Here is a 17,719-nt window from a genome sequence, read left to right on the forward strand (position 1 = left end):
GTGACAATAATAACTGATAAGGAAATAATATTATCAACACGAACCACGCACAAGATATCACACTCACAGATAATATCTCGGCTACCCAGCAAAACCTCGTAAGTCACTTTTATCAAATTGATCAGGAGAAGCGAAAAACTGTGACACGTATTATTATTTGACAATTATAAACTATTATAACTTTATTTACTCCTTTTATGATTACTCCACATTGGTGAAAGACAAAAAAATCAACATTTTAATATAATTGTGAAAATAATTTGACTTACGAGTTTTTGATTTTTAAAAAAACTAGACTTACGAGTTTTTGTAATTTATTAAATGTACTTAGGAGGTTTTGATTTTAAGTAAATTTGACTTACGAGTTTTTGATTTAACTTTAAAATCCTTTTATTTATAATAACCATAGAAATATCATAAAAACAATGTTGATTTAATTATTTAAACATGAACTAATTAAAAATGATTTAACTATCAAAACATGAGCAAATAAAAAAAAGTTGATTTAACTATTAAAACGTCATGAACAAAACACCTAACAGGTTGTACCTTCAATTACAGCAAGTGAATCATCAATATTAACCATTTTATCACTATACATTTCTACATTAGGATCAGTATCAACTTCTAACGCCATATCAAATACATCAATTTGAGTATTACAGTTTTCATTATTTACAATATCAGTCTCCAGATCTAATGAGTTATATTAATAAATGTATACAATATTATGAGTGAAATAAAATGTAATAACATAAAAAAAACACCTAACATGTTGTACCTTCAATTACAGCAAGTGAATCATCAATATTAACCATTTTATCACTATACATTTCTACATTAGGATCAGTATCAACTTCTAACGCCATATCAAATACATCAATTTGAGTATTACAGTTTTCATTATTTACAATATCAGTCTCCAGATCTAATGAGTTATATTAATAAATGTATACAATATTATGAGTGAAATAAAATGTAATAACATAAAAAAAACACCTAACATGTTGTACCTTCAATTACAGCAAGTGAATCATCAATATTAACCATTTTATCACTATACATTCCTACATTAGGATCAGTATCAACTTCTAACGCCATATCAAATACATCAATTTGAGTATTACAGTTTTCATTATTTACAATATCAGTCTCCAGATCTAATGAGTTATATTAATAAATGTATACAATATTATGAGTAAAATAAAATGTAATTACATAAAAAAAAACACCTAACAAGTTTATCATCAATGTTATTTACATCATCTCTAACAAAATCAATTACAGAATTCTGAGCACTAGTATCAGAATCTTCAGAATCACTAAAAGTGTTTAAAAGTGATTGAATTTCACTGTCTGGTAACATTTTGAATACAATAATGTATTATAAATATTTCAAACGTTTAAAATAATATAATAACTCATAAGTCGTAACCGTAGATATGTAAATAATGTATGCCATTAATGATTTATCATAATAGTACCTATAAGTACCCAGTCGGCTGATTTCAGATTTACAAGGTTTTGTTATTGATACTGTTGTTACGAGTTTTTGTTTTTGTGTATTATCTTATGAAAATAGCGGGAAAAACAATGATATTATGATATCAAAACGTGCGGAAATGTACAGTGCATCCAATAAAAGAAAAAAAAATTTTTTCAAATTACGACTTACGAGGTTTTGCTGGTTTAGGTTAATATATATAATAACCATAGACCTACAAACTAATGGACAGCGCTTAGAGAGGTCAGGGGTACGATATAGAGTAAAAGAGAAAAGAGAACGTGGGGGAAATACAGTATTAGTTTCATACGTTGATGATTTTACCCTTTATGTTTTTTCTCTCTTCTCTCTCTTCATCCTTTCTTCTTTCTTTCTTTTATATGATTCCCGTGCATTGAGGGCAGGGTAGAGTGGAATGCGCTCTCCATTAAATTATAGGTCTATGATAATAACCACGGACTCAGATATAAGCACGAACTGAGATATAATGGACTGGAATCGAGCAGCTTATCAGTGGCCCCGAAAGTATGTACAAGAGGCAAATGCGGGCGGTCGCAATCATAATTGAAAGTTTACAGCGCCATCTGTATAAAACACGAATTGAGATACAAAATGTGACACTAAATAAAACCACTGGTAGCGCTGTAAACATTCAATTATGAGTTTTGATGATAGGAGGAACCTTTTGCGGGCCGTCCCTAATTGTCACACGAGCGTCTCGGGAGCAAAATTGCGCCACCAAACAGAATCGTTCACATTTGTTATCACTATTTGTGGAAATCACGTTTCTTATCATCCTTTATAAAAATTATAACGTGATAATATAATAATCATCAATCATACAGGTTAATGATGGGTACTTTCAATTCATTTTAGTGAACTGATTCATGTGATTCAACTCATTGAACTTCTAAATGGATTTATGGCTGAAATAATGAATGACGATGATACTATTCAATTTGGTGAATATTTCAATAGTTATTACTTGAATAGAATCAAACTGTGGGCATACTGTCACCGAAGAAACTGTGGTATTAACACAAACATGTATTTAGAATCAGTGCATAAGTGCCTGAAATATTATTATTTTTATGGTAAGAAAAATAAGCGTTTAGATACCTGCATAAATGCGCTTATGAAATTCACTAGAAACAAGATTTTTGAGAGATTCATTAAATTGGTAAAAAATAAATATACTGATAAAGAAGAAAATATAATTAAGAGCCATAATATTGGAGTACAATAAATCCTGAAACTATTAAAGTAATTGGGGATAATCGATGGGAGATATCTGCTAAAGAAGCAAACATAACATATGAAGTAATCTATTCTACAGATGTGTGTAACACTGAAGACTGTCGCTTGGTTTTTCGCAGGTGTAATATATGCATTCATAATTATACTTGTGAATGTAGTGATTACATAATTAAATTAAATATAGGCAAGCATATTCATGCCTGCGCTATTTTTTCTTTATTGAATAATCAAAATAATTTGTGTGAAACAACAAAAAAAGAAATTCTAATTCCTGCTGCAGAAATAAACTTTTTAGAAAAATCAATAGTTAAAACAAATAAAAATAAAGAATATGAACAGTTGTTTCAAATAAAAAATCAATTAGAAGCTGGAATAGGAATATTATCATCCCTTATTGCAGGTAAAAGTGAAGTGACCGAGAAAGAAATTGCAGAAATGAATAAACATAGCAGTTCCTTACTTCAAATATTGCAAGGAAAACGAAAGATAATCGAAAATAATTCGAAATAGAAGAAAATAAGGAACCTGAAAACAAGAACATCGATAAACAGAAACGATTTGTGGCCAAAAAAAGAAAAATTGAATTACTCAGTGGTAGAATAGAATGTAACGAAAGGAAATCTCTGAAGGAAGGGTTGGTATTGGGAGAAGTAAAAAACATACATACTTCCTACGATCATACTTACCAGTAATATATTTTAATATCCACTTGCTTTTTTTTTACTATGATTTATTTTTATATTTTAGGACTTTAGGTTTGACAAATATTTTAATGTACCTATTTATTTAATGATGACATATTTAAATTTTACTGTAACTATTATATTCTATTTTTTCATATATATATATATTATTATTTATCATCTATGATAAGAAACGTGATTTCCACAAATAGTGATAACAAATGTGAACGATTCTGATTGGTGGCGCAATTTTGCTCCCGAGACGCTCGTCTTGTCACCCACCCACCTTGTCATTCCAGTCCATTATAATATCTTAGTCCGTGATGATAACTAGATACCCGACTTCTTCTTATCAATGACGCTGGCAGCCATTTGCAACTTTAGCAATATTTACTAATCGTTAGATAGGTAATATGATAATAAACAACAACATTTCATATCAAACAAGGCCATAGCCAATCAAAACAATTATAATTTGTAAACATTGCCAAAGTCACAAATGGCGTCGGGCATCATAATTTAATAATGTTGTTGTATATGAAGTCGGGTATCTAGTTATTATATATATATATCTGTGATCACACTGGACTGGTATCGACTTGTTTGGTGGGTAGTAGAGGAACAGTCTTAAAATGTTTAGACACCGCCACTCCGCAGTCCTATTGGCCCGCCATGAGGTACATAACTGGTTGCTACTTCAGTTACGATAATCCATTGCCACGATAAAAAAACGTTCCGAACATATTGATCTGAATGTCGAATGCTACGAATACAAGTTCTCCAATTATATACAACTACGAATGTAAATCAAACTACTCCAATATTATTAATAATACTATTAATACTAGACCAAACTGTAAACTAAATTTTTTTTTCTTTTATTGGATGCACTGTACATTTCCGCACGTTTTGATATCATAATATCATTGTTTTTCCCGCTATTTTCATAAGATAATACACAAAAACAAAAACTCGTAACAACAGTATCAATAACAAAACCTTGTAAATCTGAAATCAGCCGACTGGGTACTTATAGGTACTATTATGATAAATCATTAATGGCATACATTATTTACATATCTACGGTTACGACTTATGAGTTATTATATTATTTTAAACGTTTGAAATATTTATAATACATTATTGTATTCAAAATGTTACCAGACAGTGAAATTCAATCACTTTTAAACACTTTTAGTGATTCTGAAGATTCTGATACTAGTGCTCAGAATTCTGTAATTGATTTTGTTAGAGATGATGTAAATAACATTGATGATAAACTTGTTAGGTGTTTTTTTTTATGTAATTACATTTTATTTTACTCATAATATTGTATACATTTATTAATATAACTCATTAGATCTGGAGACTGATATTGTAAATAATGAAAACTGTAATACTCAAATTGATGTATTTGATATGGCGTTAGAAGTTGATACTGATCCTAATGTAGGAATGTATAGTGATAAAATGGTTAATATTGATGATTCACTTGCTGTAATTGAAGGTACAACATGTTAGGTGTTTTTTTTATGTTATTACATTTTATTTCACTCATAATATTGTATACATTTATTAATATAACTCATTAGATCTGGAGACTGATATTGTAAATAATGAAAACTGTAATACTCAAATTGATGTATTTGATATGGCGTTAGAAGTTGATACTGATCCTAATGTAGAAATGTATAGTGATAAAATGGTTAATATTGATGATTCACTTGCTGTAATTGAAGGTACAACATGTTAGGTGTTTTTTTTATGTTATTACATTTTATTTCACTCATAATATTGTATACATTTATTAATATAACTCATTAGATCTGGAGACTGATATTGTAAATAATGAAAACTGTAATACTCAAATTGATGTATTTGATATGGCGTTAGAAGTTGATACTGATCCTAATGTAGAAATGTATAGTGATAAAATGGTTAATATTGATGATTCACTTGCTGTAATTGAAGGTACAACCTGTTAGGTGTTTTGTTCATGACGTTTTAATAGTTAAATCAACTTTTTTTTATTTGCTCATGTTTTGATAGTTAAATCATTTTTAATTAGTTCATGTTTAAATAATTAAATCAACATTGTTTTTATGATATTTCTATGGTTATTATAAATAAAAGGATTTTAAAGTTAAATCAAAAACTCGTAAGTCAAATTTACTTAAAATCAAAACCTCCTAAGTACATTTAATAAATTACAAAAACTCGTAAGTCTAGTTTTTTTAAAAATCAAAAACTCGTAAGTCAAATTATTTTCACAATTATATTAAAATGTTGATTTTTTTGTCTTTCACCAATGTGGAGTAATCATAAAAGGAGTAAATAAAGTTATAATAGTTTATAATTGTCAAATAATAATACGTGTCACAGTTTTTCGCTTCTCCTGATCAATTTGATAAAAGTGACTTACGAGGTTTTGCTGGGTAGCCGAGATATTATCTGTGAGTGTGATATCTTGTGCGTGGTTCGTGTTGATAATATTATTTCCTTATCAGTTATTATTGTCACACGATTTGTTGGTTATATTTTTTATAAGCATTGAACATTCGCCATTTGAGTGTTTTCTATCTTGGACACGGTTTACGAGAGTTAAAAACGAACCTCGACGGCAATATGGATCACGAGGAATCACTTGCCAACATTAATTTTGACAATCTCGTCCTTTCGGTAAGATACGTGTGTTTTATGTCTCGACTCGGGTCGATGTCGACATAATAATAATGAATTATAATAGATATTAATTAATAAGATGACGTTTCAATTATATTACAGGAACAAACGCAGGCGATGAAAGAGAAGACTGCGACGGCTTCGCCTCCAGTGGCCGACAAACAAAGAAGCGATTCAGGAAAGAAGTCCACTGACAAAGTAGTTATCGGAGCCGAATCAGGTTAGGTTATAACCTCTGTGGTACCCAAACGTTTGTCTTCGTTATTTAATTTTATGTTTTTTTTACAGCGTTAGAGAGGTGTGAGCAAACTGCCAGTACGCATGGGGCAACAGACATGTTAAACGACTATACTTACCAACAATTCTTAGAGGAAACTCGGGGACGGAAGAATGAAGTAAATTATTATTATTACTATTTTACATAAATCATACGTTATACCTACTGTTATTATTGAATGCACATGATAACATTGATGTGAATGTCTTGTTCGGTGATTTGTAACATAATTATTCATTAATTCTCAGAATAGATTCCAGAAGGTGTCAAAGAGCGCTGGGACAAATTGACCACTCTACTACTACAATTATCTGCAGCATGATATCATGTAACATTTCATTGTAATGTATTACCTATGTTAAATGTTTATTATATAGTATATGATAATGTTTTATTAACAAATATTTGATACTAACTAATAAAATGTGTTTAACTCATTCACTGTTTTTATTTTATTAAATGGACATCGATGAACAACTGATTGCAACTGGCAAAACTTCAGACATTTATAATTAAGTCACAATGTGACATACTTACATCATAGGTATTAGTAAATAGTAAAACTAATATTGTACAATGTACATATTTTTATGTTATGATTTAATGAAATATGAACTATAAGCACTATGTCAATATTGTCAATGTCAATGTCATACTCCTAAATCGTAATCATAAATCACGGTTAAGAGTGGATAACTGGTGGTGTTGAGAAATATTACAGTATATATTTATTAATTATTATCATTAAGTACCTTTTTAAGTATATATATACACTTATATGTTACCTACTTGAGGTGGAGGCGAGAAATATTACAATATTATATTTATTTATTATTATTATTTTAATAATGTTTACAGGCATTGGAGCAAATAGGGGGAGTGGGCTTGGGGGACTTAGTCCCCCCCTCTGTTCAAAATCTAGTAATTAGTATTAATTTTTATATTCTGTGGTACTAAGCAATATGGCAATGGGGAGGGATGCTTCGGTCCCCCCAAAAAATTTAGTCAATTTGTGCCTATGTTTACAGGACATAATACAAATAAAACATAATAAATCTGTTACTCTTAACTTAACTCTTTACTTAATATTTAATAAGTAAAACGAAGGTATTGAAAGCTTATTGTACTTTAATATTATTTACAAATATATATGATTATTTATATTACAGAACTGTATAATAATGTGAATATCATTACAAAAAATCCAGTTTAATGTATTATATTCGTATGACATAATTTTAAAAAATAAAACACAGAATGTACAGAATTTAAAAAATGCAAGGATGTGAAAAAGAAGGTCCACTATTGAAAGACGATTTTATGATTGTAATAATGACACCATATCAAATAGATGTTTTGTCAAAATATGCAACTGACAGAATTTGCGTTGACAGCACCCATGAACTACCAGCCATGACTTTCAGCTTACAACATTACTCGTAGCTGATGAATTTGGAACTGGTTTCCCGGTTGCGTTCTGTTTAAGCAATAGAATTGATTCAGTGGCTATGTCTAGATTTTTTCTGTAAAAGAAAAGTAGGTTTAATTTAGGTCTGTACTAAGAAATACTTATATTTATAGCATGAATTAAGAAGATTCTTAGTTCATGATTAATTAATAAATGCATTAATGATATTTTTATATTTTTATAAGGCATATCAGCTAAACATGCAATTAAAGGGCTAAATAATATTTGGAGACACAAAAATTGTTCATTAATACTGCAAAATGCTATACCAAAAAGATGGTTATGGTGTGAAAAAATTGTACAAATATTTAGGGTGTATAATCAAAGGAGTAAAATGACAAACGGTAAAAAAATATTGTGCCAACACTCACACCAAATAGACTTAAGACTCTACACACATTATAAAGAAATAAGCACATAACACAAAAATTTAACTACAGGTAAGAAATAAAATATAGAATTACAAAAAATATCTTTACAATATTTGGATAATACAAAATATGTTATTAGATTAAAAAACAAAATTGAGAAAATGAATTGTACATTATCTTATTTAGAAAATAAAATGAAGCATTTATGTGATGATTCGTTAAAAAAGATATGTGACAATAATAAATTAAGTGAACCTCAACAAATATTGATTAAAGTAATGCTTAATACCAGCAAAGTTAAACCAGTAAACTAAAGATACTCTGAAAATTGGCTACTTTTATGTATATTGTTTCATATTAGGTAAGATTTTCACTATATTATTATTATAAATTTTATTATGATAGTTAATAATGATTATCATCAATTTATTTATATAGGTCATCTTCAACTTACAATTTTTTAAGAAACCAGGTTATATTGCCATTACTGTCGTCTCGGACTATTCGAAGATATTTATCAATGACAAATACAAACTGTGGTGTTGATGACAACTTTTTCAAGATATTTAAAAAAAAGATATCTTTACTAAATGAAAATGATAAACACGGAATGATCTTATTTGATGAAATTTTCTTACGTCAGAGTATTAGTGTCAACTCAAAGACACTAACTTATTCTGGATTAGAAAATTTTGGTAATGATGACCCTTCTTTGAACACAGGTGAAAAGGCAGATCACGAGCTTGTAATGATATTTCAAATTCTTGGGTAAAACATAACTCAGCTTATTGCAGTATTTTGTTCAAAAGGACCAGTGAATGATAACTAAAACATAATTATATTAACTTAATAATATGTATATTACTATGTTTTTCAGGTATTGTACTCACACAATTAGTTATAAAGGCAATATCATTGCTTGAAAATGTTGGTGTTATGATAGATAGTATTGTTCCTGAACCAGTTCTTCCAATAGAAAATTGTAGAAATTATTTGGTATAAATGGAATAAAAGATAATCTTAAAAATAGTATTATACACCCAATGAATAGGAAACGTAGAATCTATTTTTTTCAGATGCTCCACATTTGCTAAAAACAGTACGAAATAAATTATACAATAAAAAACATTAAGAGTAGGTTTAAAACACATGTACAATAACTCACTATAGTATTCAGTAGTTAATTACTTCTACAATTAAATTTAAGGTATCTCCTGAAAATGAATCAATTAGTTGGTCTCATTATGAATCACTTAAGCCCTTTTTACACGGGACCAAAGAATTCAATCTCAGAAGATGGATTAAATGAATTAGCTCTATTGTATATTCATAAAGACATTGTTAAAAAAGAAAAAATAAAGGTTATAATTGATGTTATTCAGTTATTTTGTATGCAACCAAGAAGAGTTCAATTTTTATTTAATGATTTATTATGTTTAAATGTACCTTCAAACTTTAATAAATATAAGAATATCGTTTAAGTCAAATTATTAAACATCTAAATATTATTATTTTATTATTAAATATTACTATTAATTTGATTCTACTATTATCTAATTAGTGAGTATATTATATTTTAAGTAATTTTTATCTTGCCCCTGGTAAGATTCTATCCTGCGGTCATGCTTGCCCTTCCCCCTAAAAAAGTAGGTATCGAGCTGTAGATTAATGAAAAAGTATTATAATTAAGGTAGTAACTAAAATATAGAATATAATTTTCAAATTTTATGGAATTTCGGAAAATTGGAAAAACCGGCACCCTTCAATCATCTTTTCTAGTACTTAGTTTTCTCTGTAATATTAATTTGGACCTTAATACATTTTTTTTTATTTATTATTTATCCTTTCTAACAGTGTTAAGTTGCTTCTTCTTATAAAGCGACAAAAGCCAAATACATTTTTTACCTTCTGACATCTGTTTTCTTTTTATATGTTTTCATGCAAACAGCTTTGTGTTTGTGGTACTTTATAATCAAACAGATATGGTCACTGTTCATGTTGCCAACGTCCATTCAGTCCTACACTTGCTGTAATGTAATGAATACTAGGATATTGGTTGTTGGTGTTATAATGTCATAATGGGCCCCCAATACACAGATAAAAATTATTAAGCTGTTGTAAAATACTATTAATATTTTAAATTAATTTTTAACAAGGAATTTGTTACCAAATTGTTCTAAATCAAATATGTTTTTATACATTTTACATGTTACCTAGATTCATTGACCGACAACAAACATAATAGATAATAAATTATTATATGAAATAAAATATAAGTATTCAAATAAATAGTTAGTAGAATACGCTAATGGAGTATGGTTTATATGAATATGGACTAGTACAGGAGACAATATGCAAGTCATGATTCATCATGGGTTGTAGGGTGTCTCGTCGGATAGCTCCCAGACCTAATATGAGGTACATAGTTGTAGCCGCAAAGCATCAAACCAGGAGTACTTTATGGTACAGAGGATTAGGTAGGAGCAGTATTTTTCTAATAGTAAAATCTCAAATATTATGAGCTACAAAATGGTAAAGTTGCTATTACCTGTTCTATTGAACTGTATAGCACTCCTTTTTGTGTGGGATTTTCTGTTCTTGGTGGGCTTGGACAGGTATTGAAGCCCTGGGAATATAGAAGGAGACTTCACTAGTCTACTTAAGACGTTTCAGGTTTATCTGAAAGAACAATTCAATTAGGTAGGTATCTACTAAATGTTGCATAATATTATTATTGATACTATTGCAACAACTAAATATTAAAAACATTATTTATACATAATACATACCAAAATGTTTGTAATACCAGTACCTGACTCTCAAATCCTGATAATTTACTCCACTCTAAAATGCTTTTCACAAACTACGTATAAGGAGTGACTTTTAAGTTGGAGCAAGGTATAGCTCTCATTAGTTTAGTTTTTAGTTCCTCATTTTTTGGAAACAAAATTCAAGAAACGTTTTCTGGATTTGACCTAGGTATACCTTGATTGATTATGCACAACATAATATCCTATAACATGGAAGATACAACACATTTTCTTAAAACAATAATTTTAACTAAAATTTTTACCTTTTTAAACCATTAATGACATTAAGATCCTAAAATTAAAAAAAATTACTAATAATATGTACTTACTAACTTGGGTACATTTTGTAGAATTAAAATACCTCTTCTGCATTAATAATAGTTTCACTTAAATCCTTTACTTCAGTTACAGTATATATTAATTTGTTGTGATCCTGCAAAATATTTTTGGCATTTAATAATTCATATTTGTTATAAAAATAGTTTATAATTAATTAATAATATATTTTTTTTTATCTCAAGTCCGATACATTCAAATTGGTAGTCATTGATATTTGGGTTGAATGTAGCCTGCCCAAATCCAGCTACAGCTATACCGATACCTTCTGACGTTCCTTTACCAGAAATTATTAATTTCTACCTTTCACTTGATTCTGGAGGCACTCTAGTAGTTTTATTTCCAGTCTGACCAAGATACTTTTTTAAATCTGGTTTTTTTTTCGAGCACAAGCTTTTCGCCACATCTATATTATATAAAACATATATCTATATATACCTATAATAGCTTTGTATCAACAAACAGTCAACACTTGTTATTATGTCAACAATTTGTACGTCCAGAAATATAATTTATAATACGTTTGTGAATAAAATGGTTATGTTTGCCTACTTTTTTCCACTGGTCTGCAGTTTTGAAGTTACCAAGTTCATTCAGTTTCTTTGGTAAGGTCTTCCCACTAAGTATTCTAGCAGATTGAACTCTCTATGGTCAGACTTAAAATTGATCAAATGATCAATTTATCCAACAGCCCTTTTGCTTGTTCTTTTTTTCCTTCACTAGGTCAAGAATAAAATTAATATTATAGATTATAATATAAAAGATTACAAAAAAGAATAGTTAGGTACGTGTATTAAATATAAAAATTATTTTAACCTGTTCATAATTGTAGACAATTGGAATGTTGATTTTCACAAAAACTTCTAGAATGAGTATGTAATATGTTGAAGTTTTAACAGTCTTGTATAATTGTATTATAATAATAATAATATTATAAATTGATAAAATGATAACATAATAATATTAAAGAAATCAATTAATTTTATTTTTTAACAATGTCATCACTGTACATTTTACAATAGTTAAAAAAATGACCGTATGCATATTTCAGCCATCTAATACTATAAAATCACAAGAAAAACAGCTGTTCTATAGGGAATTCATGGATGATCTCATGGTGGAAAAAATTAAACACCGCTCCGTTTCCCCCGACGGTGGACCAATCACGTCGATTCCCTATAGCGCGACCAATCGCGTACCTTCGCCGCGGCGGCGTTTGGTTTTAAAACATTTTCGAAATATGTTACGCTTTTTACGCTGTTTTTTTCGCATTTTAGACATTTTCTCATTTTACATATAGTTCGTTTGTTTCAAAAGCCGAGTGGTTTGTACGCGATATCGGTCCATAGGCATCAGCGTAGGTCGTTATTATTGCTTTTTTCGTGTTTCTCGATTCGTTTCGTTTCGATGCCGTTTGTGCTCGATTTGTTAAGTTTATTTCTTTTGAACCCTGTGGATATGCAGTTTGTACACTTAAAAATTCGCGTTCACAAAATGTCAGTCGATCTTCGTTCAACGCACAAGTGCACAATATTAATATATACAGTTTTTTTTTGTTTTGTTTTTTATTCAATAAATATTGCGTGTTGTGATTGTAGACATATTGTTTGGTCCTTAATAACGTAGCTGGTATATTGCTTAACGTAAACACAATTAAATGTATTATTAAACACAAATAAATGTATTGTTCAAGCATACATAATAATGTAATAATAATAATAACGGTCAGATAAGTGAATAAAATACAATTAAAGTTTAAACAGTGTGTAGATACATATGATACATAGAATTATATACGATTACATCGATCATCGATGTATATCGAATATATTGGTTTACGTCAGTCCGTAGACACACAGCTTAACTGTTGAAGTTTTGACAGTAATTTGCATCACAAACTGTGGCTCGATAGGTTAGGCGTGGGTTCCTCAAACATAGGATGTTAGGTAGGTCCGGGGTAGTAAACCGTCGTAGCTCTCTTCGGGCGGCTACCGACTGTACCGTATTCTAAGGCACGGCCGCCCGTAAATTAACTATTTAGCATTTTTTTTCACGTTATATTTCATAAATAATATAATAATATACATGTTAATTTTACATTATATGACTGTATATTATATATTATGTACCTATATGTTATTTAAATTATTAGGAATTTAACACATATTATTTTCTTTAAATTGTCATTGTTATTATATCATACTAATTTGTTTTATTTTTTGTAAGTTATTTCGAATGTTGTGTGATTGGGTTTTTGGAAAAAACTATTTTTTCTCTTCACTTATAGCAGCTAGACATACTAGACTTATTTTCTGCAGCACATTGTTCGCTATCCGACCAAGTCGGATAGTCTACCTAGCTGACAAACTTTAAAGTTTATAGATTTTGACTTGATATGACTGATTTTCTAGACACTCCAACACGGTTTTCGACTTTACACTTTTTACATAAGAAAAAGTACCGGACATGCGACGGCACATACCTACCATTCAATCCGCCGTAGGCGGATTGCTCATTTTGATTTCGTCTTAGACGGTGATGACTGACTTGCTTAACACTTAAACATGTAGGTTTTTTTTTTTTGATATAATTATATATACATTACAGGTACATGTTTATATGTATTTTATTGGTTAATATAATATTATGTATCTATATGTTATTTTTTTTATGAATTATAATAAATAGGCACAATATATCCGACGCAGTCGGATTGCCTACTTATGTGATTTTATGACTGATAGCTAGACAATCAAATAAACCTATCGACTCTACACTTTTTAACAATTTTAACAACCAAAGCAGCGGAGAAACGGGAGATGATCCTGGAGATCGTATCCAGCCTATCCATTTAAATTTTACAACGTTCGTGACGGCTTGCTAGACGCTCAAACTTTTAAATATTCCCGCCAAAACGCCATGCCTTATCTCCAATCCATATCACTAATCCTTATCACTGTAAACTTTCGTCTTACAGCCTTTGCGACTTTTATAATTCCAACGACATTGTCTCCAAAATTGGTACCCACTCTCAGCGAGTCCAACTCTCACAGAGTTTCACTTAGAACTAGTCTAATACTATAAAATCACAAGAAAAACAGCTGATATATAGGGAATTCATGGAGGATCTCATGGTGGAAAAAATTAAACACCGCTCCGTTTCCCCAGTCCGCTGGCCCAATCCCGTCGATTCCCTATAGCGCGACCAATCGCGTACCTTCATCGCGGCGACGGCGGTCGGTTTTTAAACATTTTCGAAAAATGTTACGCTTTTTACGCTGTTTTTCGACTTTTAGACATTTTCACATATAGTTCGTTTCTTTTAAAAGCCACGTGGTTTGTACACTATATCGGTCCACAGCTATCGCAATCGACGCCAGCGTAGGTCGTTATTATTGCTTTTCATTTCATTCACACAGTTGAATGTTGCTTATAGGTAATTTTATAGATGTACTACAGATGGTGAATGTTTGATGGACTAGTGATGTTCAATTATAATATCACTCAACTGGGCGTTAGCATACCCAGGAATATCTTACAGAGATCACTGGGATCAAATAATGAACATTTAAAATCACAAAATAACCTCTCTTCAATGTCTCTAGGACTAAATATTGTACGGTGGGAACTTGATACCATTTTGCACTATTTTCAAATCTGATATGCACAATGCAAGTACATTATGTCCAAAAGTCCTGTACCACCCTATAAGCAAATCAATATTTTGAAATGTGGTTCTTTTTTTTATTAATCCTTCCACAAATTCCTATTTATATTTGGATGACATTAATTTTAAAGCCATTTCTTAATGGTCAGTTCCGAAAAAAAAGTCATTGAAATGTAGTAAAATTGACCAAGTTTAAAGTTACAGATAGTCTTTTGGATTTTCTTCAGGTCAATGATAGATAATAATTATTGGTTTGTGTATTTTGCTTACGCTATCACATTAGTTTTAAGAAAACCAAAAAAGTAACAATTTGTAACTTGGTATATTTTTATTCAATTTCAATATTTTTTTTTTTTAAATGGCAACTACTACTTTTGACTAAGAGGAAAATTTTTTCGAAAATTTAGATGTACATTGGTATAAGTTTTTATTTTTTTATGGTTAGTGTAAACTATTACAAGTTAGAGAATCAGAATAAAGATACAGTAGGTACTTGTTGGAATTCAGCTGCTACTTCTCTCATGGGCATCCCAAGACATCTGAAGGGAGGGGGGGGGGGGTTAAAATTTAGATACTCATATTTTATTAACAACTATAATATTAATATTGTATTTCATATTGATGTAAATGTTATAAAATGCATATATACAGATGATGCATTTTTATGCTCTATTTTGCCGCAATATGGAGATTGCTTAGCATTGATAAATTTTGCTAAACAGACTAATGTCTCTAAAAGAAAATCTGCTTTATTCGATAAATTAATATCCAAAGTAAAAAAAAAATGATGATGCCATTTTTGAGTCTTCCATTGATTGTCCAAATCAAAGGTTTGTATATATTATAATAATTCAAATTTCAAATAACGGAATAAATTTAAATAGCTGTATTAGGCATAGATCCAAACAATTTTAACGGGGACTGCTCAAATACAAAAGATGGTTTTACCTTTCTATTTTAGATTTTTAGACTATGTAATTATAATATTAATTTATTTATTGGTGTATTAGACAACAGATGGTGCCTGAGCACTCATAGGCTCCCACTGACTCCTCGTCTGAGCAGTATCAAAATAATTTTAATATATATAATATTAACTACCTAATTAAAAAGTATTTGCACATTGCACATACTTTTCACAAAATTCTTCAACTAAAATGTGTACTTTTTTTAAATCGAATAATAAAATTACCAGCTATTCAGAATACTCAAAATTTCACAATATTATTTTGAATAACTAGCCAAAGAAACAGATTTTCTATAGAATCTGTCAAAGGGATAGTAACATTACAATTTAATTTTAAATCATTGACATGTTTGGTCGATTGGATATCCATAAATATTTATTAAAACCAAAAAAAATTACATATTTTTATAGGAAATAAAAAAATATTTCAAAGTATAAGAAATTCAAATAAGTATGTATAAACAGAAAAATGTGGGTATTTACAAAGTACCTAAACCTAATATACCTATCTGATTAATTATGATTTATTTTGTGATATTCTTTATTTTTTTTTTAATATACAAATATTTGATAAAATCCACAAATAAAATAACATATTATGATAAAAATGTTAGTGTACCTATTTATTTCTAAATTATGTAGACACTTTTGAATGTAGGTACATTATAAAAAAAATAAAATGTATTAATTATATTCATGATCTTGAAAGAGTTTGAATAAAAAAAACTATGATGGAAACTAAAATTAAAACTATGTGATTTTACAATTTATTATATTTTGGCAAAAAAAAAAGTTACAAATTATTCTTAAATTGTTTATAAGTATTTGAGTCATATTTAAATTTTGAATACATAACAATTAAATCATTTATGCAGTTAATTTCATTAGTATTTTAAACACTACTAAAATACTTATTAAAATTATTTTTACTACACTGTTAATAAGCAAACAAATTGTATACAATCGATAACAAGAAGATAGAGAAACCGTTTCATATTAAGAATCATACAAATAATTATATCTATAATTTATCCTAAACTTAATTCTTTAAATAAGTTTTATACCTAAAGTTATTATTTTATGAGACTGTTTTTTATCAATGGTTTAATATATTTTTTACTAATTATATGTATATATATTTTAGGCCAAAACTAGATATGGTGGAGGTACAAGGAATACAAATTTTGTAAAGTCAGACATAATTGATTTAGCCATAATATTATTTTTTCCTAATGGTAAATCATCAAAATATGGACAAATTGAACAATTTAAAACTGATTTACTTGACTTCCAACGAAATATTTTACCTTGTGACTTATCCGTGGCTGAGTTATATTTGAAAACAGGTACCTAATAATTAAACAATAATAAATTAATTAATGCTCTTAATGCCGGGTAGCACAAAACATTTATTGAATCAATAGTGAGCTAATGGCCCTTAAACAAGATTTAGTGGCCCTTTGACTGGTCAATTAAATGTTAGTGTATTTAATAAAGTTTAATAAATTGTTTATGCAATTCAGCAATAGTGCAATGAAACACTATCTTTGTTTTTTTACGAAAAAATTACTTAATAACTTCGTATATTTATCTGATGAATATATTTATATTTATGTTTTAACTGTTGTAAGTTTATGTAATATATATATAGTATAAAACGTCATAATTTGTGGTATAACATAAATAATAATTAAAAG

The 17,719-nt window shown here is 29.0% G+C and overlaps 1 protein-coding gene across 1 annotated transcript; it reads left to right on the top strand.

The window, feature by feature from the left end:
* The first annotated feature begins 5,964 nt into the window (after window positions 1–5,964).
* On the top strand, window positions 5,965–6,840 carry LOC132939849 (uncharacterized). The gene is made up of 4 exons (XM_061007248.1): window positions 5,965–6,123; window positions 6,229–6,346; window positions 6,415–6,521; window positions 6,652–6,840. Exons 1-4 carry the CDS (start codon window positions 6,070–6,072, stop codon window positions 6,691–6,693), a joined length of 321 nt encoding a protein of 106 aa, XP_060863231.1. The 5' UTR covers window positions 5,965–6,069; the 3' UTR covers window positions 6,694–6,840.
* The last annotated feature ends 10,879 nt before the right edge of the window (window positions 6,841–17,719 follow it).

The sequence above is a fragment of the Metopolophium dirhodum genome, chromosome 2 (genome assembly GCF_019925205.1).
Source record: "Metopolophium dirhodum isolate CAU chromosome 2, ASM1992520v1, whole genome shotgun sequence".
Classification (NCBI taxonomy): Eukaryota; Metazoa; Arthropoda; class Insecta; order Hemiptera; family Aphididae; genus Metopolophium; species Metopolophium dirhodum.

Excerpts from the sequence above, each read along its gene's own strand:
- LOC132939849 (XM_061007248.1), top strand. The coding sequence starts at position 6,070 with ATGGATCACGAGGAATCACTTGCCAACATTAATTTTGACAATCTCGTC. Across the intron at positions 6,347-6,414 it reads AGTTATCGGAGCCGAATCAG|CGTTAGAGAGGTGTGAGCAA; the intron begins GTTAGGTTATAA and ends TTTTTTTTACAG. Across the intron at positions 6,522-6,651 it reads CTCGGGGACGGAAGAATGAA|AATAGATTCCAGAAGGTGTC; the intron begins GTAAATTATTAT and ends ATTAATTCTCAG.